A 27601-nucleotide genomic window follows, 5' to 3' on the forward strand; every position below is an offset into this window, starting at 1 on the left:
GATTAGGTGTAAGGCGTGGGTGGGATTGGTATTTATAGCGAAGAGGCAGAGTTGCTGGCATGGCTGTATCTGCCACGTGGGATCCGACGTGGCGTGGGTGATTATCGTGCGCGGGGAGGAAATTACGGTGGTGACCTCGGCACTAGGTGGAATATCGGGTAGATGCCCCTGGTGTTCTGGAGTTATGGCAGAGAGAGCAGCGATCGTGGCGATTATGCATTAGGGCATTACGTGGCTTTTGAAATTTAAAAATGAAGAGGTGGAGGAAATTTCAAACCTGTGATTGTGAAACCAGAAGCCATTTGGAAATTGGAAACATGTGCAAATGACAAAGGTTTTCTTGGATTCTAATTTTTAAAAACAAAAAGTATGTGATTCAGAATTTATTTAAGTTTTCTTAAATTTATAGTTTAAAAAACAGAAAAACATTTCTGCTGATTTTTATGTTTTTTTTAATTCCTACAGCTTTTTTCAGTCTAATATTTATCAAAAGGCCTAACGATTAGTGTAATAAAATTATGAATATACTGTTATATTAAATATTAAAAATATTTTTTTTGTTTATAATTGTTTTATCCCATTCGAATAATATTGTTGCTGATAAAAAATACATATAATTTAAACAAAAATAAAAAAAAAATTAACGTAGTTGGATTTTTTTTGCTATTGAGCATAATATAATTCAATCATACAAGTAAATTTTAATTTAGATCAAATATATTTTTTTATCTTTTTAAAATGATTATGGTTCGATCGTAGTCTTTTTAAGTTTTTTATTCGTTTTCGTTATACTAATTTTAAAATATATATTTGTTCCTTCCTCTAAATTTGAAATAAAAAATACCATAAATAGTGCATTAATTATACAAGATTGAAAAACGAAATGTTCTAAATAACATTTAAAACAAAAAAAAAACATTTTAAACTTAAAAAGAGTAAAAACATTTTTCTTTTTCGAAAATTATATCATGGTATAAGACTCTTACAGAGAAAATAACTTATAAATGGAATAATTATAAAGAAATTTCCTTAAAGTTATGTATACAAAATCAAATTAATTTCAGGAAAGAGTTTGGTTTGCTCCTCCCAAAAGCGAATAACAGATATGAATGGGAAAATTTTATAGTGTCACATTACAGTAGCTTTGGGAGCAATTGCCACAGAAACATGTGTTCATGTAATCCAATGACAATGCATACCAAACAGTTCCGAAAGTGCATTTTCAGACAATTATCAATCAATGATCATCAAGCACCTTATGTAAGGGTTTATTTTGATTTTCATTCGGAATAATTTCTTTTTAACAGAGATCTATCTAGCTAAGCGGGTTATTACTTACCAATTTTTGTTCATGTTTTAAAGAGTTGGATAATACCTATACTTATATTTATATTCGATTAAAACGGATATTCATCGCCAAAGTTAAGATGTGTTAAAGTAGATATACGTAAATATGAAAATTTTCATCTTTTCTTTGATGCCATATAAGTAAAACCGAAGGTAGTAAAATGTAATTCTCTCTTAATTAATTAATTTTAGAATTTTTAAATTTTGCTTCTTCTTGTCTCAAATCTTATTTTTCTTCTTCTTACTATTTAAATTGATTTTGCGTAATTATTTTATACTGTTAAATATCTTTCTGTTGATTTGTACTTTTCAAATTTTATTTAAATAAAATATACTTGTGTAATTATATGGAATATATTTTCTCCAAATGAGAAGAAAATAAGTGATTCCGACCCACAAGCACATCACTGAATCCGTAAAATTAAATGTTTTTTTTTCTTTCAACGTAGATATTTTCTGGACATTCATAAAATTGATGGACGTTTTACTATGAATGTTGAAATAAATAAAGAACTATTAGGCCGACAAATGACACTATTTTTTAAAAGGAAAATAAAGTAGCAACCTCAATAGAGTTTTCACCCGAAATTATTTTTTTATCTCAAAACATCAAACTTGTTAAGTGTGCATTTTCATTTGGATTGTTTATTATTTATTAATAAAATAAAGCATCTTTTCTGTTGTTTTATGATTAGGATGCCAAAAAGCCAAAGGGTTTGCAATTAGGGAAACACAATCATGTTCAATGGATTACTGTATTTGTCATTAAACACTATGGGGGTTTAAATTTCCAATATCTTAGAACTTTAATTTTAGCTAGACTATTGATGCTGCTTTAGTGAACTTCTTTTGATGATGTCTATTGCAATTTCTTTTTAAAAAAAGGCCATCATTGCCACTCTAAATCTTTTGGGAACACGGGATTGTTATTAGCTTTATAGATGCAAATGCTTTAATTACACTAGGGGTTTAGGAAAAGTTGCTCCCTTTTGTTAGGTGAGAAGTTTATAGAATTTCATTAAGGAGGTCATACCTTCACAATTTCTAAGATCAACATGAGTTTTGTTGTTTGGTACTTGATTCTTATTCCCTAGAAGCCTATCCCTTAAGTTTCATGTACAGCTTACTTTCATTAACCTTGCCAAAATAATAAATCAGATTTGAGGGTTAAAGAGAAGGACGAAGGCAGCTAATTAAGAAGGCGAAGTAGGCATGATTTATAAGTATATTCGGTATTCAATTTATGAGCAATCTAAAAAATATGAACAATGGAACGGTGTAAGTGTATCGGTCTTGTTGGGCAAGGCTTAAAACAATGAAAAATGTATATTCATTATTATTATTATTAAAAATCGCATTATTAGAAATTATGATAAAGTGTACTAATAATATTTTTTAATAAAAATTCTTCACTTTTGGTCACTTAATATCTTTAGAACAGTTGGCACTTACTAGAGCTTATAGAATAGAAAAATATCTTACTAAAAGTTGTTCAATTTTTTAAGGTTGATTTTTTTATATAATTTGTTTCTCTTTTTTGTTGTAAGCTACCATACAAAAACATTATTTAAAAATTAATTATTAAAACATACTTTTTTTTCTTTACATGTATCTTCCATAAAAAAAATTATATTAAAAGTGCAATTAGATATTAAATGAGAGTACATCTTCCGATCACAATTCTAATAATGGTTCATTATATTGTGAGAAATTATTCTTTTTTCTTATAATATGAGAAATTATTCTCTTTTATTAGGCCAAACCCAAATTAAAAATTAAATCACATTGCTTCATTATATTGTGAGGAATTATTGTAAAACTACCTTAGACCCAACTTTAAAAGATAAATCTTCACGGGGATAAAGCATAAATAGTTGTCCTTTTTATAACAGACAAAAGTTATTTTGCTATCATTAAATATCAGTAAAAAAAAAAATTGAAATGCTTCACCTTTTTGGATTTTACATTATGTTTTGTGTTTTCATCAATTTCAACTTTTAAACACAAACATGTTATTATTTTGCATTCTTCTATATTTTTTCTTTTGAACCATGTATTTTGGGTTCGAGAGATAAAGACTAATTCTTAAAAAGATTAAAATTTATTTAAGAAGTTAAGTTCTCATTTTTATATTAAACCTACAATCACATATTTAAAAGATAATGTTATCTATCAATTATATTATCCAATATTGATTCCATCCTTGTTACCCCTCAGGGAATTAAACACATTATATATAGCAGATCTAACCTAATTTATCTTAGTGGCATTGCTGATCATCATACGCGAAACTGTTGACTGGAAAAGACTATCCTTGCATTGGCCTAGAGAGCTAAAGGAAAAAGATAAGTGAAGAGGAAAGGGTGGGGGAAACAAATTGCTGTAGCTGAGTGTCATTATCCATATAGACATTACAGTTGAAGCAGGCCTGTAAATAAATGCTTGATATAGTGGGGCCTTGAATTTGTATTTTTTTTTTCCATATGAGGTGTTAAATCCTTTATCCTTATACAAATCCCCAAATAATGCTAGTGCCAAAATAAAATTAAAAAAAGTTTTGTAAGTTTTCCGTTTATCTAATTGCGCAAGTTGAAAGTTTTCATTCGTAGCCTTTTAGTGTTGAGCTACTATAAATTATCGTGAACTTTTTTTTTTGGTGAACTTTTATTTATACTAGTATAGTTTAGATTAGAGTTAAATTTTTATGTACTGTTGTAGTAAGAATTTATCCTATCGATCAAATAAAAAAGTATGACTTTTAAAGATAATAATTTATTATATTTGATAATCTATAATTAAATAATAGCATAAATTTCTTTACACCATTAATATATACACTATTTACTCTTTAAACATTATATTTGTATAAATATTAAAAGAAAATGCATTTCATTAATAATAAATCGCTTATGTAGACTTTGAATTAGTAAAACCGTGTTCGGCCTCTCAAAATTGTCAAGGTTCAAGATTCTGTTGTTAATAAATAATCAATGTTAGTTAATAAATGGGGATTGTAGCATTTTCACCTCTCTATTTTAGTAGCATCCACTGAAATTAAGCCACAAGATGACAGGCAATCTAGAATTAAAATACTGAAAAAAATAAAACTAATCTATAAAACTATAATTTGTCTTGAATAAAAAAATTATGATTGTGTGTATGCTTTTCGTGCTTACCATCAAGTGAGCTCTATTAAATGATGATGTAAAAATCATATGACTTGACATGTGATTACCATATGATAAAGTGTCATTTTGTATTATTTTAAAAATGTCAATAGTATCTAAAAAATTCTTACCTCTTAAAATTACCATATTTTTTTTTATTTTCCGTATTTTTTGCTAAGCAACTTTTGATTTTTTGTCCTTCATTAATTGTTGTTTAGGTTACATACCTTGCATGCCAACGCATGCAGTTATGGAGTACCGTAAATTTAACGTAAAAATCTGTACCCTCGAAAGCAATAAGATGCTTAATTTTAATGTGAAAAAACCCAAATTCTTAAACGTACATAGATGGAAAATAATACATATTTTTTTTTCCGGTACACCTAAGAGATATTTAAATCTTTTTATTTGACATCCAATTAATCTCTTTTCATTGGATCGATTTATTTTAAGATAAAGTGAAATCAAACTCCTGATCTTAGATCAAGAGATTCAAGATTACACATATATTGAATTTTATAAACACATGCAATATCCAACTAAGAAAACCTTAAACATCTCATATTAGAAAAAGAAAAAAAAAAAGCAAAGGAAAGCCTTAATTATAAGATAGAAAACCAAAATGGATAAGAAAATGTTGAATTTTTGGTTTAAACAATGAAAACAGGGAGGGTAATGTAACAAGCTAGAGAAATTAATTACACCATTTTATTTTACTTGTATCAATTACCTGGCCGCAGAGAAATGAAAACATGAATTTTATGAAGGATATAAGAGAACGATAATTTCCATGCATGCATCAATTTCTTTTTGGGACATCTTGTTTTCATTTTTCAATTTACTTAACCATTAGTAGGTTTAAATTAGTTTTCATGTACCTACTATATTCGTTTCTTTCAATCTTTACTTTCGGTGTAGGAAGGCTTTGTCATAATTTCCATGGAATGTTCAGATCAATCAAAGTAAACTAGCAAGCCTGTCAATGTAATGAGCAAAGATTCATCCATGTGACTTTCATTGTCTCAATAAATTAAACACACACCGTTAACACCTATGTAAGTTTTTGTTCCACAATTTACTTCCAATCTTTTTCCTTTGAAAGTCTTTCTATGGATAAGTTGACCTTCTCTATTAGGTAATTCAAAAATCCATGTGGACAAATGTGAGAAATTTGCAAATATATACTAAGATTTTTGCACCATTTTTCCCAAGTAAAGCTTATAATATAAATGTGCCTTATCTTTTTCTCATGATCTTATATACCCACACAACACAATTCTTACACTCTTCTTTGATACAACTAACCATTCAGAATAGAAAGTCATCTTCAACATACATCACAAATAATTGCTGATAAAAAAGCATGATCATGTAGAGAGTCAAAAATGTGGGTGACCACCCAACAGAAGCAACCGAAAACTAGAGGAGAGCCATCCACCATTTAACCACTTAGCCAAATAGAGAGAGGCTATGCCAGACATGGTGGTCACTGTCCACACTCCCCAAAAGTAACTCAATAGTTGGCCTACCATTGCACCATTTAGTATTTACCCGTATACCTAGTCAAGTGTATATATCTTGCTCACCTAAGAGAACCGATTGCAATGTTATGTTTGTATAATTTGAAGCAAAGTGCCACATGAGATTGGCCCCATTTTTGTTGATTCATTGCGAACATTTGATTTTCCTATGAGTTGTATATATAAAATAATAAAGAATGCTTTGTTTGACCTTGGTAGTTCCACTAATTGATATGGATATAGCAGCTATAGTCCAAAGACAGCATTTAATTATTCAAACCCTCTTTCTTATCGGTCTATCTATTATGTTATTGCGGTGCCTTGTTGATATAAATTTGTAAATTTTATAATGGCTCTAAGGCAATAATTATGAGTGTACTTGCTCAATCTTCTTGCTTACGGGACGTTTGAACTCGTCTTGCGGGTTAGTTTTTCTTATTTAATCAAATCAAGTTAATTATAAGTGTATTTGTTTTGAAAATGATAAACAACATACCACATTCAAATGTGTGGCTTATCATCATAATAAATGGCCGCTTCACTGTGGGTTATTCTAACTATAGAGAAATTAGTATTTGTTTGTATCAATTGCAACAAAAGTTGGTGTCTCAACCATACTAATTTTTCTAGGCAGATAAATAAAATAAATTTTCAGATGATGACTGATAAGGACACAAAGTGTTTGATAACGAAGGCCAAACAGGACATGATGCCCCAGACCCCAGATCATGTTCTTCCCTACCAAAACCATCCTTGGGATTTTGTGGTGAGATTTCTGTTCGGTTTGAGTTTAATTTTTACAAAGTCCTATCAATATAAGAAGTGTTATACCGTCAATCATTCAAAAACAGTCATTAGTATAATTTTTAATATAATTACTATAAAAGTTAATAAACCTATTAAAATGATGGTTTGTAATTAAATAATAATATAAAAATCATTTACAGTCTAACTACATACGATATTTAGTCTTCTGGTTGAGTTTTTACCTTGTTAAAAGTCAAACACTCGGCTTCATCCCAAGATTGTACCCTATGATTTGATTTGAGCTCTCGGTTATTGTGCTAAAATAATGTCACATTTTAACTGTTGTATGATGATGTTATACACATCATGGGCTGAAAGAGTCATGGCTGATGATGAATCTGTAAGCCACATAATGGTTTTCCAAATGGGGCCCCATCCGTGATGATGCTATAAGAATTTCACAACACTACAAAATCCATCAAAATAACAGTTATTTTTTTCCTAGATGATTTAACCAGCCGTTTGAATCAAGTGATTTAACCTCAGCAAAGAATATCTTCTCACGTGTGATGATCAAATGTTCAGTTTTGGATGATCTTTGGGTAGATATTTACTAACCAAACCCAACTAGGAATTTTAACTTGAAGACTATGAACCTTGTGTCATTTGTCAGTGACCATAATAATGGGTAGTGTAGCAGGTGTTATATGGTGGTGCTTTCAAGTTTTCGAGTCACCTTCACATCTTTTTCCCCAACTTGAAATCGTAATTGCGGGTCCACTGAATTATGGAGTTGGAGTTTGACAGTTTGAGCCGAATCTGTTGGCCTTGTATGGTAACTTGAAGAGCACTTTACTACTATGTGGTTTCAATTGATTTCACTAGGATACTTCTGACATATTACACAGCATTCTGGTTACTCTGTTTTCAGATAGAAAAATAATTTTTGCAATACTTAATGCATACATATTTGGTGCTGTGCAGCACCATATAAATTCAGTATACTCTGGTTAAAAAAAAATTCAAGATGTTATAAATGTACTTCATTGATTGTTTGGACTGATCTCTTCTCAAGAAACAGTAAATTTTTTATAACTTCTCGAAAGATTTTTATTTTAAAACAAGAGAGAACAAGTTTATCTCCAAAAAATTGCTGTGCTAAACATTTGAGAATAAGGTACCTTAAAGGTTGTGTCTTTAACTTGAGTGAGAGATATTTGGTTCATGAATGCATTGGATATACATGTGAAATTAGTATGCAGATGAGCATCTTCTCTCCCTTTTATTTTTTTGGATTTTTAGATGGTGGGCTCTCTTTGATTTATTAAATTTCTTCTTTCGTTTGTTCTATGTGTATCTTTAGGTTCTTTCCGGGTTCAAGTTAAAGAGAAAAGAACAATAAAGAAGGAACAAAAAGAGCAGTTGTACTACGTACCCATTCAAATTTTAATTGTAAAAGTTAAAGAGCCACATCTGGAGTTTTTGCATTGCTTGGAAGCTGCTTAAAAGCCTTATAATACTGTACACAAACACACACACATATATATATATGACTTTTATCAATGTAGTTAAGGTCACTTACACATCCCACGTCTTTTTTTCTCACTCTTCCTTTTTGGCCCTTCCTCTTTCTGGGTGGGGTTGCCCTTGCCCTGGAAGACAAACAAGCCAAGGAAAGTACCTTGTTCAAGGGACCGTATAATATAACAATTATAAAAACTAAAAAACATGACCCAGTAAAAAAAATTAATTACTCACTGCAATTAAGTTCATTTACTTGACGGATGACATTGAATAAGTTCATTTATACTATAGGACTCAGTACTGTACACAATAGATTAAAAAAATACTAGTACTGTAGTACTTGTACATTACATTTAATGTAATATTTTACAATAATTATAAATGCTATTTTTGTTTTCATATAAAAAAGTTAAACAAATTTTGTTGACGGAATTTTTTTCACTTACAAATAAAAATATCATCACTGATGCGCCTTAATGAAATCTTTAGAAGTGGGACAATACAACTTCCCATCAAATTTGATCAGGGATTTTCATTATTTTTCGTTTAGTAGATACTTTGACGCTTTTAAAATTTAGGTGTGAAGAAGGCTCAGCAACACCTTGCTTCAAAATTCAGATTTCCAACTTATGAATCTTAATAATAATAATAATAATAATAATAATAATAATTAGAGGAGATTTGGTAGTGATGACATTATGCTCTTATGTATTTTCTATGCTCTCACTTATTTCGGCATATAACCTATCATGTTGATTTTTTCTTTGCCATGTTGTATATTGTGGTCGGGTACATAAGAAAGAAAAACATTGAATAATTCTATTCTTTATCCGTATTAAGCATAATTGTACGGAAACTCTTAAATTTGACGAATAAAGAATGTTCTAAAGTAAGCATTACATTATGTAAAAGCATGGACAAAATGTGTTACCAGTTTCTTGGAAGAATAAATTTGACAAACTCAAACCTTTAACAGTTCCATTGTGAATGAGCAAACGCTTATCCGTTTATGATTTAATTGTTGAGTGACTTTGTAGCGTGCATCATTATTCATGCTTTTGCCTGCAAGGAACCAACTAAAAAGAAAAGGACGATAGAAAAAAACTAAAGTAAATGAGGTTCTACTCAAAGCCAATCCTGAACAGTATGAAAAATAAAGAAACGTTGCTTTGGTAAAGTTACTCATTTTCTTTCCTCAGTCTACTGTAAGGACTTAAGTTCTTCAATCACACTAGGAGTATCCTAAAAGTGTCAAATCCAATATTGTTCAGTGAAGCAACTAAAGGCGTTGGCCATGACGTGCATACAGAAAATTTGTAGCATGAATACTGTTCTGGACCGAATCTGGGCCTACTCTCAGCCCAACACAATCCTCCCATTAGTTAACCGCATTTATTTCCTGCAATTTCACTATTATATCATGTATCTCTCATTGCATTTCAAAAAGCCAAATGAAAATTTGCATTCCAGAGTGCAATGGAAGGTGCTGGATGCAATAGCCTAGTTCCACAACACAGCCAAGCAATGCATTTCAGACTGGTATTGTCACTTGTATGAAACTTGGGCTGCTGCTTCCTGCACAATATGCCATATTGCTTCTTGCACCAATCCAGAATATAATTTTACATTCCGGATTAACCTTTCCGGAATCTAAAAAACGTGGAAAAAAACCATTCATTAGGTGCAGGATGCAACTGCCTGAAATTCGTCTGACTGTAAATGCGTGAAATGGAGTAATTACTAATTACACCTATCCCACTCCATTTTGCTTGCGCCTTTGTATTTTGTATATAAAGTTAGAACTTACGCCTTCTTGCATATTACTCCCACTAGGCCGATCCAAGTAATTTAACTTTGCACCTTTAAATACTGAACAACCATTACACTTCTAAGTGCATTATATTCTAAATGTTGCAGTTATACTTCTGAAGATTTATTAAACTTTTTTTTTTCAGTATGCGCCACTTCTAAGTACATTCTCTTCTAATCTGTTGCAGTTATACTACTAACATCTAGTTTGCACATACATTGTGCATAATGATAGGCAAATACTATGGAATCTTTATTGAAACCTTCACATTTTAGTCAACATTGAAGTGGAAAGCTAATGCAATGATATAAAACATGGAAAATGCAAATGTGTGCGTTACAACTTAAAAGGGTAGCTATTACACTATTGCCTCACTCGACTAAAAAAGATATCTAGAGCTTGAAGGTGTATGCATTAAAACTAAGAACTTCAAGGCCATAATATTAACTCTCCCAAACTTCTGTCGTGTCCTATAAATTAAAATGACAGAACGAACAAAATTCATTCATGTAGTCTCTGCCCCATTTTAGCACTCTAGCAGCATCCCAGGTTTTGAACAAGCAGCAATGTTGGCTTTCAAAAGAAATGAAACATGTTCTCAAGGAACATTCATCACTTGTATTGACTGCAACATGTCTGAGACGGCAATGACAAGGTCACCAGATTTGATCAGATTTCTGGCCTTGAGCAATGAAAAGGTTCTGTTGAGATTGCTCTCCATATCATCTGTGAAGCTCAGGCGGAAAGGTATCAAGCCCCACTGAAGATTCAGTCGCCTACGCACAGATGAAGTGGTAGTAAAAGCAAAGATTGGGCAGTCAGGACGGCAACGAGACAATAGAGACGCCATGTGCCCTGTCTTTGTGTACACAAAAAGCGCATCCACCTCTAAATTATTGGCTGCCAAAGTTAAAACTCAATTTAGCATACATCATCATACAATGAAAAAGCAAACACAACTGAAAATTAAAAAGAGCTTTCGGGATCTCTTGAACATTAGAAGAGACTGAATATTAAATGAGTAAAACAAGTGTGTTAACCAGTCATTAATCAATATAGTGTTTCAGATATGAAAACTATATACTGTGAAATGGTCGTCAAAGAATATCTGGGTCAAGAACACAATATGCCTCTTATATTATGGTAAGTAAGAAAAAGAAACAATAATGAATTATTATTAAAGAAGACTTCCAGCATATACGTTTCTTTAAACAGACATTCTTACAGAAACTATCGTGGTTTTAGGCTCATTACCTTGTTTATAAAACTTAACAATTGGAAAGTAGTACAGCAACCTATAAAAAATAATTAACTTTGAACTTTTGAACAGTATAGACTGATGCGACAAATCAAATCAAATATACGACAGTGAAAGGCATAAAAAAATAAGGAAAACAAAGCAAGTTTAAGGCTTAAGACAGCTTACCCATCTTAGCAGCTGAATTGCAGATTTCTTCAGATATCTTTTCTGAAAAATAAGACCCAACTGATGGGAGCAACATAGCTTCATAGCGTTTTTCTTCCCTCCACCATCTCTCAATTCTCAAACTGACACTCCTTAAAACAGTTAAGGCCTTGTCAGGGTACTGGCCCATGGCTGATTCACCAGAAAGCATTAAAGCATCAGCTCGTTGTCTGACTGCTTCAGAAACATCTGCAACTTCAGCTCTTGTAGGTGTAGGGTACTCAATCATGGATTCAAGTAGCTGAGAGGCAACAATGACAGGCTTATTCAATTGCCTGCAAACCTGAACAATCCTTTGTTGAGCAGATGGAACCTGTTCTAAAGGTATTTGAGCTCCCAAGTCTCCTCGTGCCACCATAGCTCCGTCTGCCGCTAGAACGATCTCTTCTAAGTTCTTCAATGAGTCAATACTTTCTATCTTTGCAATGACAGAAATATCACTGCATCACCAGATTCATCACATTACAGTATTTCAATCTCAACTCTCAATATTAGCATATTAAAAAATATATATAATAAAGGCAACATTGAAAACAGTACATAAAATTGTATGGAGTGCTGATCTTAACAGACAGGATTAACATTAAAGGCCATATTACAAAAGCACAGAACTTTCACCACTTTGTCCTGCAGTTATTTTTGTTCGGAATAAGCTGTTTGAGATTTTTTGGAGAATATTGGGTCAGTTCTAAGGGTTACACCAGTTCCTCTTAATTCATTTCAGAGGTTTTGGTTTGGGCAAAGAGGATAAAATTGAGACATTGTATTGTCCTTGCAGTTCTTTGGTGTTTATGGAGGATTGTCCAAGCCTTTATAAGGACCACATTGGCCATATTTCTAGTCAATGTGGGATGTCAACACACCACCTCACACCTAGAAATGGACATTTAGAGCATAGATAAAGGAGGCTCAATAACAGATTTAAGATAGGCTTTGGTACATCTTAGAATTTGGACTTAGGACCTAACTCAATCCCACAAAGGTGGCAAAAGGCATACCAAAGGAATTGAGATGAGGAACCAGTGAAAGGGTTAGAGCCTCTTGGTGTTCTAAGGGAAGGCCCCTTTAGTCATTTGCATTCTTTACCACCTTATATTTTTGGGGTTCAGGTAAGGTGATAGACATTGCACCTCAGTGAAATTGATGTGGTATTCAAGACAAAAAGGAAGTCTCGTTAAAAGGTTCAAAAAGCATGCCAAATGCACAGGGCAAGAAGCACCAGGAGGATTAGATCCTCTGGTGTTTGAGGCAAGGCCCTTTGGTCAGACACCCGTCAATAGCACCTTCAGTGCCTGCTTGGTTCAGATAAGTCATTTGTCAAAAAAGCTAACTCAATGTGTAGGTCCACAGAAAAGGATCAAGGCATGTTCAAATATTGAGAGACAAATTTGGAAGAGATGAAATATGGATATAAATCTAACAAAGGAGATGAAACTGAATCAGATATAATTCAATAATTCATGGAACTTTGTCAATGGTGTTACTTGTTAATTAAGATTCCTTAATATAACAAAAGGGGTAAATAATAAAAGTATACTTCTCAACGGTGATATAATAATAGTACTAAAAATTATATGTTGCCAATAACTTTAAAAAGAAATTAAAAATGAAAAAAAAAGTTCAGTGCATACCTATCACGAGATCGTGCAGCAATATAGCTTTTAAGATGAGTAATAACTTCAGCAGACTTGACAAATGAAATAGCAATAAAATCAACACCCTCAGAAATACCAAAATCAATGTCTAACCAATCCTGCATATGGAAAATCAGATAAATGAATTACATTATTTGGGGCAGATGGTCTTTCTGACTAAAGGAAAATTGGCATCAATACATGAATCACCTGAAATCTAACATGACTGGTTAAAAGCATAAATCCCCCAACATTTGCATGATAACTATTAGACTTTAGATATTACTACAGATCCACAATGCACCATGGTAAATCACTCGTCATTTACCATATGCATTGCAAAGGTTCAAAACTTTTAAGATCATGGACGTGGTTTTGTCATCAACTTAGATAAATTGGGGGAATATAGCCTAAATTAATCCCTTGAGGAAGCAAGCAACATGATTATCAATCTTTCCCAAAACCATCAGATTGCTCCAATTTTGGGTCTTCATCCAGTACATAGACTGGTATATCGGAGTTATACTAAAGCTGGAATCGCTTGAGCACTGGCTTACAAACTCAAACAAAGTTGCTTGGGGGTTGCTCAACTTCCACCGAAGCTTCCAGTTGAAAGCACGGCCTCTAAGAGCCTTTATGGCCCTTGGTAGCCTCTCTGCCTTAAGTGTTCTTGTCAAAGCAAAGTACTCCTCAACCTTATGCTTCATTTCCTTCAAATTCTAGAATTTTTAATCTTCTCCAATGTCTTTGTTCCTCTAGTTCTTCTTTCCTCCAATGCTCGAACATCTTTTGATAATTTTCAAGAATTTCAACCTCCCAATGCTTTTCCACTTTTTCATCATAGAATCCAGTACCCAGTACCCAGTACCATGGTTCCAGGACCATAGCTCTGAAATTGATAGGAAATGGAACTCACTATTTAAGAAAAAAAATACTTAGATAACAGGGCTCTGATTACAAGGGAAAATTTGCAGGTATAGAAACTGAGAATGAAAACTTACCTGCCCTGTAGCTACTGCCATTCCAAAACTATCTAAGCGATTGCCTTCCTCTCTCATTTCGCCATTCTTCCCTAATACTAAGACAGCATCTAACTTTACCACAATGCTTCCTACACTTGTTTCCAAGTATGCAAGTTTGTTATAGCCTAGATAAATTCCTCATTTTCCCTTGCCCATATAAGAGTGCCTAATACATACAGATTAGAATCATCACAACCAACTTGTACCGTCATCGTTAGACCATTGGCTCTGCATGATAGTATCTATTCTAAATTCCTAATCTCTTAATTTTCACTTATAAAAAAACATTAAGAAAAAAGCAGTCCAGACAAATGACCCCAGGATGTCATTTCTATATATAATTTATCACGCCAAAGAACTCACTGTACTGATCTACAACTTCATGCATCAATTCAAGACAATGAGCACAAATCCTGGATACTTGCTTATGTCATAAGATAAGTACAAATAAGCTAAAATTAACTCTTTCATACACCCTTAATCAAGAGAAGTGCTACTCACATTTGGCATGCCTAGAACCAAAACAAGACCATAATGACGATACAAAATTGTTCAGAAAGTCCAAATTGAAGCAGAGTGCTTTTAAAGTATATCACTCATGTGAAAGTGTTGCAAGTGAAACTGGGAAAATATCAAATAACTAAATTTATCCAGGTGAAAGCCAAGCTTGAGGGCAAGAGATTATGGTATAAAAAATGAGAAAATGTAATATACAAACTGGTTATGGGATATGAAAAGAAGGCAAGAGATTCAGAATTCAGATCAAGGAAAACTGTATTAAAAATGAAGGAAAAGTTTCGGAAATTCAGCAAGATTTCAAAGGAAGGTTGAGGGGTTACTGCTACAAGGGACACACATTACACATATCAGAAATCAATGTTTTTATGCCATAGAGGTCAGTCATGTAAGCTATAGACCTATTGTTGGGCTTGCTAGGAAGATACAGAGGGAAACAGGAAAATAAATAAAGCTACACATGATCTTCACTGATCTAGAAAAAAACTATGATAAAATGCCATGAGAAATTACTTAATAGGATCTCAAGAATATAGGAATTTGTATCTTGTGTCTTTATTGACATAAAAGATGCATGACACGACAACCAGTTTGGCAACTCATGGAAATGTAACAAAAGATTTTCCTTTTTACCTTGGCATTAAGCATACTAATCAGGCAGTGGGCATATCTAAGAGTCCATGCCTCAATGCACATCTTTTGCAAAGAGAGGCTTCGGAATTAAAGAGTTTGCCATTAAGTGGGAATAATATGGAATACATATAATGCAAGTTCAATAACGTGTAAGTTAACAATGTTTTTGAAGTGAAAATTTATGAAGTATATCGTTCTGTAAGTTGCATAGTTTAGGTATCTTGGGTCCAACATAAAAAGTGGCAGGGATGTCACATCATGCATAGGTTTAAAGAGTTCAACGAAATAGAAAAAAGCTTTAATAATAATAATTTATGATAGCAAAGTGCTTATCGAACTTGCAGAATATCCTATTCAGCAACAATCATACCAACAACGCTCTAATAGTAGTGGGTCACTAGTGAATGTTGGGCAATAAAGTGCAAACAATAGCATAAAGTTGAGAAACACGGTAAAACCTACTGATGAGAAAACAATGGAAACGTGCCTAAGGTGGTGCGGTCATGGCTTGGTAGAAGAATGAGAAACTTTGATCAAAATTGAAGATGGTACAATTAAAAGGGGCAGAACCAGACTGCAGACGCATGAAAACTTTAAAGAAAAACCATTAAAAAAGACTCTAATGTCAATAACCAATTAGAATTTTTCTTAATTTTGGGTCAGTAGCCAAACAAGAATTACATTATATACAGTAACTATAAACCTTTTGTATAACTCGATAAACTCAGGGTTGCCGGAGTTCTAGGGACCTCCTATGCACACCAGTAGCTCCCAACTATGACCTAGGATTTAATAATACAACAATAGGAATACTATAGCATTGGCAAGATTTGTTTCTTCACTCAAGGCAAAGTTGACAACAAAAATAAATATTATACTCCAAAAAATATAGCAATAAAGAGATGCAATGCAAGGAAGCAAAAGGCAAAGGAGGAATTGGCAACCTTGGAAGAAATAGTAGGGAGCATGGCATTCCTTTCTCTCACCAAACTACCATTCCTCCAAAATGTGAGATTGGCCCGCGGCAGCAACAAGCCAGGATCAGTACAACGGCACTTTACATCTGGACCTATTTTCTGAATCACCTCAAACCTAACCATTCCTCCATCCACCAAAAGTTCATCCCCCACTTTCACATCTGCCACATCACATCACATTGCAATCATTAGAGTCTAACAACAAAACAAACAATTGCTAAAATTTGATTAAGTTAGTTAACCTTCAGCGAAGCCTTCATAATTGACATTGATGGTGCGTTGGGGAAGCGCCGAATCGAAGGCTCTAACACTGAAAGTCCAGATCTCACCGTCCTGCAGCAAGCAAGAGAGTAATACATTATACAATACAATGAGTATTGAATCGAAGAAGTGATGATAACAAAAAGGGAAAATTAATTAATGAATAGTAATAGTACATCGGCTTTGGCGGAGGAAGCTCCGCCGAGATCACCCATGTGAATCTCGCTGCCTTCGGTGTCCATCATGATGGCGACAGCGAAGCCCTTCTCGTGGTTGAGCCTCCGGACGCGGTCGATGACCTCCTTGTGCCACTCCCTGGTGCCGTGGCACATGTTGATTCTGGCGACGTTCATGCCTCCGACGGCGAGGGCCTCCAGCTGGTCGAAGCCGCATGTGGCGGGGCCCACAGTGCAGACGAGCTTGGTCCTGCGCGTGCTGCGGAAGCCGTTCTCCTTGAGCTCGGCCTCCGTGACGGCGTCCACCTCGATGGAGCTCGGATCGGAGGGGGGCGGGGAGGGGGCACCGTTGTTGTCGGAGACCAGGATTTCCGGGGAGGAGGAGGCGCGGAGGGAGGGGAGGCGGCGGTGGGCGGCGGAGCGCGGGAGGAGGAGGGTGGGGGGTGGGAGGTGGGTGGGAATGGCGGTGGGGGGAGGGGTGAAGAGGCGGAGGTGGAGGGAGTGTGAGACTGACATGGTGGCGCGTGGCGGAGAGATAGAGAGGGAAATGAGGTGCGAGTTCGAAAGTAGAAAATAGAAATCTAAGTGCGTTTGGGTTTTGAGTGTTGTTATTAACGGAGTTGCAGTTGTCTCTAAACCCAACTGCGGAGACTACGAGGTGCCAGCTCTGTCTCCTTTCCTTTAATGTGCTGTGCTGGCTAAGAAGTGCGTTTTTCCGTTAGGGTAAGTAAATGCTACTATACACGCAAAAAATATAAACTAAGAAGAATTTTAATAGAATATACCAATATAAATTTAAATGTCTAAAATTACGTATAATTTATACAAGTTTTTTCAAATTTAAATTTGTTATTACGGGTATTAAAAGTGGTGCCATGGTGTGATGTGTGTTGATGGTTTTATTCTTGGTAGCTAACCAAGAAATGTTTGCAAATTTATGTTATAGGGTTCTATTTATAAAGTATTTATCAATCTGGGTTTGTTTTTAAATTATTTACCGGGGGTCCATTTTTTACAAGCTTGCGCAGCTACCAATGACGATATACCTTCAACCGCCATTGCCACTAGCGAGGAAGCTGCTTACGTGGACATGTCGCTATTGATGTTGGCACGCTGACGTGGTTAGCATGCAGAGGATACCGCCATTGACAATGGCGAGTCTAGTGACATGGAGCTAGAATCGCCCCTCCCATTGGGGAGACATGCACAGCACGGGCAGCTAGGGCATAGGCTTGCAGCAGCAGTTTGAAGACGCAAAAGGTTGCAGAGGAGGCAACTTTTCATATATCGCCATTACTAATGGCGAGAAATGCACAGTTGCAACGCCCCTTCTATAAAAAAAAAAAAAAAAAAAAATCCTCCATTAGAAAATATTTCATCTCCTCCCCAAGTTCCTCTATAAAAAAAAATCCTCCATTAGAAAATATTTCATCTCCTCCCCAAGTTCCTCTTTAAAAAAAAAAATCTTCCATTAAAAAAAAATCTTGCATAGAACGCGTATACTCTTATCCTCTCCTCCCCAAGTTCCTCTATAATATTTCATCTTCTCCTTCTCCTACATGTGTCTTCCTGCGTTTTGCTCCTACTATTGGCGATATACTCATTTCTTGTCACAAATAAAATATATTCTACAAAAATTAAAATATATTCTTCAAAATAAAAAATCTAATTCCAAAAATTACTAAACTTAAACTTCAGCTTCAAATTTCATTCTAACCACATAAGTTATTACTTCAAAATAAATAATTTGTAAATGATAAAAATTATTCAAAAATTTAACTTGAAAGAGAATGAAGGAAAGCTTATAAAAAAATCACTCAACAACAATACAAATTGTTACTTCAAATAAATAAAATCTGAACGTGGAATCAACAAATTTCAACAAATTTTAAAGGCTTTCTGCTTTTTTTGCTTTCTTTCTCTCTTCACGAATCACTACAAATTTTAAAGGGACAACCTGCCTGTTTAAAGGAAGGAAACAATGTTCAGGACAAGAGTCTCGCTATTACCACTGGCGAGAAACCACTGCCCTAGTTGTGTCTCTTATCTTTGCGTGCATGTGACTCTGATCTACACAATGCCCTAGCCTATAAGCTATATTGCCAGACGCATTGGCGGTACGCTCCTCCACGTCAGCCTAACTCGTCATCACCATTGGCGAGACGTCCATGTCATCTTCTTTCTCGCCAACGGCGATGGCGATTCCGCCTTCATCGCCAATCGCAATTGCGACTTCCATGCAGAACAGACCTTCCTCGTTAAATCTTTAGAAACAGACCCTATTACGTAAATAATTTCTAAATAGGATCCTCTGACGTAAATTTACCAAGAAATGTCACTATTTATTTATACTTTTTTGGGGAAGAAGAGTACTAGTGATATTATATAAATAGAAATATGTAAAAAAATAGAAATAGAAATAAGTTGTAAACAAATGTCACAAAGATTTGTAACTAAACTAAAATAATGTATTTAAATATGTTCATTGATCTTGCAATGAAAAGTAAAATAATATTCAATTGAGTGGATCTCATACCGACAATAATATTATCATCTCGATTCACATTATTTTTTAGGTTTACATTGACGAATGACAACAATATTATTATTTCTTTATTCATTCAAATGTAAAAATCACATATAACATAAAGGATAAATTTTTTAAGTGAAATATTTGTCAATTGAAAACATATCTTATAAAAAAAAGATTTGTATGGCTTAGTAGTGTCTTTTTTATTAATTAGGAATGAGTGACTTAACTTGTAAGACATTTTGCAACTAAAATAAATTAGCATCTTTTGTCAACTTTGTTTTTAAACACCATAAATCCCAATGTATCAAACCCATATCTACCCATCAGAGTGTTAAAATCACGATCAACATGTAAGACATTTTGCATCTCCATCCCACAAGCTTTGATAACAACTTTAAACTAAAACTCATCCATAATTGAAATTCATCATCCATCAAATAATGCCACCCACCACCAAAACCACCATAATCGCAAATTGACAACATAGAACCACCATTGAAGTTAGTGACCACAACTTCAACAAGTGACCATTGTCCTTGCACTCCCACCATCGAAGAAGCCACCCTTCAAACCCCTACTTCACAACTCCTTCTACTTGTCTTCATTTCCTTAAGGACTACACATTCACCTTTTTGTTTTGCATATCAAGTTCATGTCCTATGAGACATTTTTAGTTCCCTTATAAGTTGGGCTAATAAAGTATCCATCTCACTACTGTTAAAGGCTACGAGTGTCCACCTGGGATAATACTATCATTTTTCTCAAAGTTCTCTTATAGGTTTGGAGTCAATAATCAAGTTTGTAAATATGAAAAATATATTTGTTAGAAAAAGTCTGTCTCACAAATAAATCTTAATATTTATAGAGAATAGTTCTTAAGTCATAAAAGAAGATATTTTGTATTCACTTTTGCTTAATCTTTAAAATGAGGAGACATATTTTATGAAATTAAAACTTGAATGATTACAATTATCTACTAAAAATTATATGAAAATAAAATTTATAATTAAGCCAGTAAAAGGACAAATTAGAACATAAATAAGAAAACAATAATTCTAGTTTGTGTTGAAAGGTTGCACAGAGCTTTGAAACTATGATCATACATACTACTTCAATCCCAAAACTGACTAATAATAAAATGATAGTTTTAAAAACGATAATTGTTGAATAAATAATTAAAGTTTTCTACGTGGCAGCAAATCAATGCGCTCCACGTCATTCTAAACTTCAAGACGCCGTTCCTTTCTTCCATGGATATCCAAATCAAAATTGTAAATTCGTTCCCAAATTGGAAACTGGGGTTCCTTTCAATTCAACGATTCCAATTCACACAGCAAACAACTCCGATTCTCTTTACAACCTAATTAGAAACAACGGTGCCAGGTTCGATTGAATCTTTCTTCACGCTTTTTGCTCATTTTATCAATCCGCAAACTTGACATTCTGATCCAACGCAAGCTCGACGCTTTTTTGGCTGAAACTCAGGTTTTCAGATACCCTTTTTGTTCCTGATTAATGGGTTTGGTCTGTGGATTGTATAGGTGATTAAGTTAGAAGCAGATAGAGGATGGGGGCAATGATATCTAGGTTCTGGTTTTTGTTATTCCCTGCAAAGGAGTATAAAATTGTTGTAGTTGGGTTGGATAATGCGGGAAAGACCACAACCCTTTATAAATTGCACTTGGGTGAGGTTGTCACAACCAACCCTACTGTAGGAAGCAACGTGGAAGAGCTCGTCTACAAAAATATACGATTTGAGGTACCTTCACTTATCACTTTACTACTTCATTTATTTTGTTTTAATGTGTTGATTTGGTTTCAAAGGTTTAACGTTCTTTTTATTTGTTGCCGAATATGTATGAGTACGGGACTTGTTTATTCTTAATCTTTCATTAGTCTGATCAAAGTTCTGCCCGGAAAGCACCCTATGACCCTTATTAGTAAATAATAGACTACTAGCAGTTAAATTCACCAGCACTCACGGCATCCAAACATCTTTAAAAAAAAATACAGAAACATATACGTCTGTTTGGTTTCCATGAAAATTGTGTTTTGTAGACCGGATGCATGTTTTCTATTTCAAGGATTATTGACATGTAGTTGATCCCTCCTAGAGACCAGATCTGATTGTTGTTTTCTCCCGGTGCATTTGATTGGGGTAGAATGAAGAAGAGAGAAGGGATTTTTATTTTTTTTTTTAAAAAATCTTCTCATTTGGTTTAGAAATTTGAAGAGAAGGGAAAACGCACATGCTTTCTCTTGCAAACCAAACGAGGGAATTCCCTTCTCTTTCCTCCATTGTAATTTATTCCCTCTCCTCCTTTGAACCAAATGCAGGAGGGGAAGTGTAGAAGGGATGTCTGAAATTGAAAACATTTATTTCTACTTTTCTTTTTTGGGCTTCAGGTAGAACAGGCATTTATAACCCTTCCTCGAGTCCTTTGCTAGCTAATTTTTTTTTCCCAATCTGGTTAAGGGATGGATCTGGTTTGCATAACAATCCACATGAATGTTTTTAAAAATATTTGGTATTGAATATTTCGAAGCTTTACTACTGTGCAGGATTAAGACATTACTCATTACACTTTGTCATTCATTTCAGGTCTGGGATCTTGGCGGACAAGAAAGACTGAGGACATCATGGGCAACATATTACCGAGGAACGCATGCTGTTATTGCGGTGATTGACAGCAGTGATAGAGCCAGGATCTCTATCATAAAGGATGAACTTTTTAGGTTGCTGGGGCATGAAGATTTACAACATTCTGTCATTCTTGTCTTCGCTAATAAACAAGATATCAAGGATGCTATGACTCCTGCTGAGATCACTGATGCACTATCCCTTCACAGCATCAAGGATCATGATTGGCATATACAAGCTTGCTGTGCCCTATCAGGAGAAGGGTTGTATGATGGTCTTGGATGGATTGCCCAGCGAGTAACTGGCAAAGCCCCAACATGATGTTGTGTTGCTGAAAACCTGGGATGAGATTCATTTTTCATGTATTGAATTTATGTCATAAGTGACACATTCTATGTATCATTTATACTTAAAAGAGCCAAGCTAGATTGTAGATTCTTGCAGTTTCACTTTGTGTAATCGAGCAGATCATTTACCAAAGATCTATAGACATGCCTTATTCCACACGCTTTGCAATGAAAAAAAATTATATATACATATATACTGTCATCATGGGTTGGTAATTATCGTCTAAGCAATTAAGCTGTCATCTGAAACATAAAAACTATGTATTTTCTATAATTGTCATCCGCACATGGGAGCATGCATGAAAATTTGCCAATAACAATATTGTTTCAAATCTCAATTTCTAGACCAATCATGGATTAGAAAGGGGGGGAAGGGAGCGGGGTTGGCAATTAGCATTGATCATCATCAGAGAATCCAGCATCTACAGCAGCTTTTAGAATCTTGGGGGCCTTCAAACCACCGATCCCATGTAGGACTTAGGGGACCAACTGATCTGTCAAACCCCCCCAAAAAAAATTGTTACACATCAAAGATAGCACGTGGTTGCAACATAAATAAAAGTTCACTTAAGAGATCTTACGATGGTAGTAATGGATCAGGTTTTGTTTCCACATTGATGAGCATTCTGGCAAAACAAAAACCGGATGGAAATTCAAAGTTAAACCAGCACAAATTATATACATTATCGAATCATTTTCTACTTCTAAGCTTACATTTTGCACGATGTAGATGCTTTCTCCATCCTTTCAAGTTGTTCCAGCTCTTCCTGCATTCATTTTATAGTGACTATTGAGTATTGAAAACTAGAACTAAATACGGGTAATTGATAAGGGAGGCTAAGAACCACAATCAGCCTTTCCTATGAAAAGCTCACCAGACGGCTTCTTAGACCTCCCATACATTTTCATCAAAGACTACGGAATTTAATCCTACATAAATAGTGAATATATGAGCATCATAATAGAGAAACTGAAAGGCAATGTGCATGCCAAACAGCATAGATCAAATGGCACAAATCCCTTACTGCAAGCGCTAGATCCCAGGATGGAATCCTGGGCAAGCTGCTTTACCTGAATCCTATGCCTACCATCCCCCTCCTGAACTCGGTCACACCTAGCCTTAGGGAAAAAATGTAGAAAAAGGAAAAGGGCAATGTAAACAAGACCACATGGAAGAGGATTGGAGTATTGGACTACCCTTTAGTCAAGGGCGACAACTACAATTGCCTTCCCCTTTCTCTTTGGGAAGCCATATCTAGTCATCCTGACCAGAAAAGAACATTCAGTTCCACAGGGTATTCTGAAACTTGTACCTCAAAAAATAAGCATGAAAGAGTTTTCATGTCCTTAGAATTTTCATATCCCATCTCCCTAAAGATTAAGATACAAACGGAAAATAATAAAACCAATAACAAGACTCCTAACAATGAGCTTATGCCAACTATGAGGGATATATAATAAACAGAGAAGGAAGCAGTTTCACAGGTATGTAGTCCAAAAAATATTTAATCCTCCCTGTCCAACGGTGCTACCCACTTATAGAACGGATTTACATAGTTGGCCTTGGCCACTTAAAGCATTAAAAAAAAATCAACCTATATATCTAAGAAATTAATGGTTGCTTCTTTCTCTCCTCCATGGATGAAGTGGGCCTCATGATGGATTACCAAATAATCTTAACTGGGTAAGGACTTGATAACATATTCCAGATCATGAAACTGTTATTAAACAAGATAATAATATTTGACAGAGATGATCACTAAAAAGTTACAAGTGGCCCCCTTATCAACTTCACTGGTCTTTGGCAAATCACCGAAAGAGACAAAGGAGGGGGCAGTGAATGACCTTTGCAACATTATATGATTGCTTAATTACTCCTAGTAACCTTGATGCCGATAAGGTTAATAGCACAGGATTTTGCTAGTTCTCCGAACATCCAATGATATGATTGCTTAATTGCATATCCTTAACAGGAGCTCAAAAGGGTGTTGGCACTGATCTATCCAGTTTGACAAACCCCCAATTTGATGTTTCTAAATTTCCTTCACACCTAAATTTGAATCTTTTAGGTTGGTAAGGATAAATGAAGGCAACAAATCTAAATCAAGTTCTTAGAGCATACTCTCCATTCCCCAATTCAATACGCCATACCTTCTTGTAAGTGATCTAAAATATCAAATTTTGGTTTCTAATATGTCATAGAACTTACAATTCATTATCTATACCTTCACCAGCTCACATAGAAAAAGAGGAACCAAAGAATTGGAAGGATTTTGGTGATAAATCATATTCCCTCTGTGGTCTGTCCCATGTTTTAAAGATTGCTAGTTGAGAAATGGAATCTCAAATCTCAATTATTACCAAAAACAGGGTTGAACCATTTGAGTAATTGATGCTTAATTGCTTATAACGGTACAAAGTGAATCAAAACAGTGGGGAAATAATAAATTATTGATAAATGAGAAGCAAATGCAAACAGCAAGGTTTATTTTGGAATGATGGAGGTCCTACTTCATGAAATTATTACCCCCCAGTTCCAGTAAACACTCATCAGAAAATAACCCAAGAAGGTACATTCATATATTAAGCCAACTATGTCAACGGCAATTATATCTAAAAGGAGGTGGACTAGCTAAATTTCTCCAACTTGTTTATTTTTGTTGACTACAAAAATATTATCAAAAACAAAAACACTACCACAATCCCTGCAGGGCCAACTTTGTCCCATAAACAGAAAATGCTAAAGTTGATTTGTGCGCAATGTTGTTAAAATAACCATCATAGTGTCGCCATAACACTATAACATGGCATTCAACCCCTTTGCCATAGGCAATTTATGAAGGGAAGCCCACTATGGCGGCGCCATATGCCACAATGGTGTGATTATATGGCAGAATTTTGGTTACCCACCATTGATAAACTTGTTTGTGCATAAATAAACATTTAGAAAAATCACCTGATATTTTAATATAGAAAATTTCATAAAATTTTCAACCGGCAATCTTTGTTGTTAGACAGTTATGAGTGATGGTAACCTGGATAAAGTTTTTAAAGGCATGTTTGGTTCTATATCTTGGATGTGATTTTAAGAAGCTAATAGTTATAGTTTTCACATTCTAAAGGTGATTCTTTCTCCCCAGGTTCCCAACATGCAATACAACGCTGAACCTTTGATACAACTATCAAGTGAAAGATCTCAGTCTCTCTCCCTCGCTCAATAGATGTCTCTCCAAATATTTGAAACGCAGCAGCTGAGTTTCAGCAAATCCCTTCAAAAGTCAAGGTGCATATTCCATTTTTGCATTATTACAATTATGAATTATATAAGGTTTTTAAAATTCTATCGCTGTTTTAAGTAAAGCAGCCACTAGTAAAAAGAGTGATAAAGTAGATTGTAAATTTAGAGTCATCTGAAAGAAAAACTGTGCCCCTGAGTGTAACTAAATGAACTTTCTGGCAGTTTCCTACAAAATGAAAATGCAAAATTGTCCAAAAACTGCAACTTACGACATGAGTAAGCAAGAAACGACAAAAATTAAAGTAAAAAAAACATCGGTTTAATTATACTATCTCAATCATTAAGCTTTGGTCGCTGTAATGACAGATTGACAGTGCATATAGACAGATTAATCTATTAATCTTAGAAAAGTGAAGCTTCCTAAGCAAAGACTCAGGAACGGTTGATATCTTCAACTGAAATGTTTCCACATCTAAAGATAACTTTGCCAGTTAAAATCGCATTTTGTTCATTAAGAATAATTGATAATCAAAACCCAAACGCCTTTTTAACAGGTAAACAATTAATATATCAAAACATTAATTATGATATCCAGAAAATATTCATTGGGGAAACAATAACCAAACTACCAGTAGTTTGGTCCTTCAAAGATACACTTGACATCAATCTGATCCTCTAAAGATATGCAACATCAAATCAGGAACCCTTAGATTAAAAAATACACCAAATCAATCCTTTTGTCTAGCTAATTGACACAAACTTGAACCATTTTCATGTCAATTTAAATATTCAGAGGACTGATTGGAATTCAAAAATCTTTGTAGGACCAAATTGGTGTAAATGTAAGTGTATATTTTGGAAAACCATGCATTTAATAAAATAACTACCCTTTTAACTATCAGGAGGCCACACTATAGTTGAGGTTCACGGACCACAATAACATGTACCTCTCCAATCTGCACATTAATTTCTTAAACAGTGTTTCCACAAACAAAAACTCATAAATCAAGCTGACAGAAGAATACCCCAGCAATCAACCAAATAATTTTTTGTTGTTGTTAATTTGTAGGCAACGTCATCAGGTTCACAGATAGCATTTGTCTCTGATAATACCGACACACCAACAAAGAAAAGTTAAAACCTTTCTCAAACTCATTTTACCATCTCTCGTTGAGAAGAACCAAAAAAAAAAAAGTAAACCAATCAAAAAGCAAAGCAAAAGGCCAATGGAAAAAACGACACAAACAGAGAACAATAAAAAACAAACAGAAAAAAATCACCACCCCACCAATGAACAAAACCCCAAGATATAAATTATGAAGATTTTGAAGAGAAGAAAAAAAAGAGTACGTACCTCTAAGAATCGTGCTTCTTGCTCCAAGCGTTTGAGTTCAGCATGTATCCTATGTTTCCCTCTTGTATCTGCGGAAGACAGAGACTGAACCCTGTGGGTCATGGGGCTTGCGGATTCAGGCCCACCGGATTCCATTTTCCGAGAGAGAAGGGGTGGCAATGGAAAATAAAAAATCTTAAAATCCCTAGCTTGCAAATAGAGTTGGATATGATTATGATTATAAAAGAGAGGTGATTGAGTTAGAGTGCATTGAAGAAGAAATCTTGATGGACCCCATGATCAAGTGCTGGCCATGGAATTGAAAGCAGGAGCAGAAGGGTGGGTTCAGAAAACAATAGAGCAGGATCTAAGCGTACTGAAAACGCAGAGACAGAGACAGGTCACAAGGGCGTTGTGTTTGGTGAACAAAGAATATAAGAGAGAGAGAGGTTAAGGGGTGTTTGGAGTTTGAAGAGTGTATTGAGAGTTGGAGCGGAAAATGGGGGTGAAAAAGAAAACTTGTTTCAAGTGTTGAAGTCGAAGTTGTCGTTTTTGGGTGCTGTTGTTGGAATTCGAACACAACATCAAAGCTGGTTTTCTTTTGAGTTTCTCATTTTTTGTGTCCAAAAAAAAAATACTTTCTCTCTCTCTCTCTTTTCTTTCTGACTTTGAGACTCTTTTGATTTTTAAGCACGCGGTGAGGTGTTTAA

General features: G+C 34.6%; 3 protein-coding genes across 4 annotated transcripts; 1 reads left to right on the forward strand and 2 right to left on the reverse strand.

Moving 5' to 3' along the window:
• Positions 1-10343: 10343 nt before the first annotated feature.
• LOC114403057 (pyruvate kinase isozyme A, chloroplastic-like) lies at positions 10344-17509 on the reverse strand. Its single transcript, XM_028365775.1, has 6 exons — positions 16800-17509; positions 16605-16695; positions 16330-16523; positions 13212-13333; positions 11542-12020; positions 10344-11015 (listed from the first exon to the last, which is right to left on the reverse strand). Exons 1-6 carry the CDS (start codon positions 17313-17315, stop codon positions 10714-10716), a joined length of 1704 nt encoding a protein of 567 aa, XP_028221576.1. The 5' UTR covers positions 17316-17509; the 3' UTR covers positions 10344-10713.
• A 3037-nt stretch (positions 17510-20546) lies between these two features.
• Positions 20547-22508, forward strand: LOC114403309 (ADP-ribosylation factor-like protein 5). Of its 2 annotated transcripts, XM_028366186.1 has the most exons (3): positions 20548-20715; positions 20874-21091; positions 21935-22508. In XM_028366186.1, the coding sequence occupies exons 2-3, from the start codon at positions 20900-20902 to the stop codon at positions 22292-22294; spliced, it is 552 nt and encodes a 183-aa protein (XP_028221987.1). In that variant the 5' UTR covers positions 20548-20715; positions 20874-20899; the 3' UTR covers positions 22295-22508. The 2 variants fall into 2 exon arrangements, with proteins under 2 accessions (XP_028221986.1, XP_028221987.1); XM_028366185.1 differs by having other exon boundaries at positions 20547-21091.
• Positions 22490-27559, reverse strand: LOC114403310 (guanine nucleotide-binding protein subunit gamma 2-like). Its single transcript, XM_028366189.1, has 4 exons — positions 26913-27559; positions 23035-23087; positions 22902-22946; positions 22490-22814 (listed from the first exon to the last, which is right to left on the reverse strand). The coding sequence occupies exons 1-4, from the start codon at positions 27045-27047 to the stop codon at positions 22727-22729; spliced, it is 321 nt and encodes a 106-aa protein (XP_028221990.1). The 5' UTR covers positions 27048-27559; the 3' UTR covers positions 22490-22726.
• Between the last annotated feature and the right edge of the window lie 42 nt (positions 27560-27601).

The sequence above is a fragment of the Glycine soja genome, chromosome 20 (genome assembly GCF_004193775.1).
Source record: "Glycine soja cultivar W05 chromosome 20, ASM419377v2, whole genome shotgun sequence".
Classification (NCBI taxonomy): domain Eukaryota; kingdom Viridiplantae; phylum Streptophyta; class Magnoliopsida; order Fabales; family Fabaceae; genus Glycine; species Glycine soja.

What these genes read in the sequence shown, in the direction of transcription:
- LOC114403057 (XM_028365775.1), bottom strand. Translation starts at nt 17,315, where the DNA reads ATGTCAGTCTCACACTCCCTCCACCTCCGCCTCTTCACCCCTCCCCCC. An exon ending in TCCCTACTATTTCTTCCAAG is followed by an intron (nt 13,334 to 16,329) that starts GTTGCCAATTCC and finishes TTCCATATGCAG; the next exon opens with GATTGGTTAGACATTGATTT. An exon ending in GCTGCACGATCTCGTGATAG is followed by an intron (nt 12,021 to 13,211) that starts GTATGCACTGAA and finishes CTGGTGATGCAG; the next exon opens with TGATATTTCTGTCATTGCAA.
- LOC114403309 (XM_028366185.1), top strand. Translation starts at nt 20,900, where the DNA reads ATGGGGGCAATGATATCTAGGTTCTGGTTTTTGTTATTCCCTGCAAAG. An exon ending in ACAAAAATATACGATTTGAG is followed by an intron (nt 21,092 to 21,934) that starts GTACCTTCACTT and finishes CATTCATTTCAG; the next exon opens with GTCTGGGATCTTGGCGGACA.
- LOC114403310 (XM_028366189.1), bottom strand. Translation starts at nt 27,047, where the DNA reads ATGGAATCCGGTGGGCCTGAATCCGCAAGCCCCATGACCCACAGGGTT. An exon ending in AAGAAGCACGATTCTTAGAG is followed by an intron (nt 23,088 to 26,912) that starts GTACGTACTCTT and finishes AAATGAATGCAG; the next exon opens with GAAGAGCTGGAACAACTTGA. An exon ending in GCATCTACATCGTGCAAAAT is followed by an intron (nt 22,947 to 23,034) that starts GTAAGCTTAGAA and finishes TTGTTTTGCCAG; the next exon opens with AATGCTCATCAATGTGGAAA.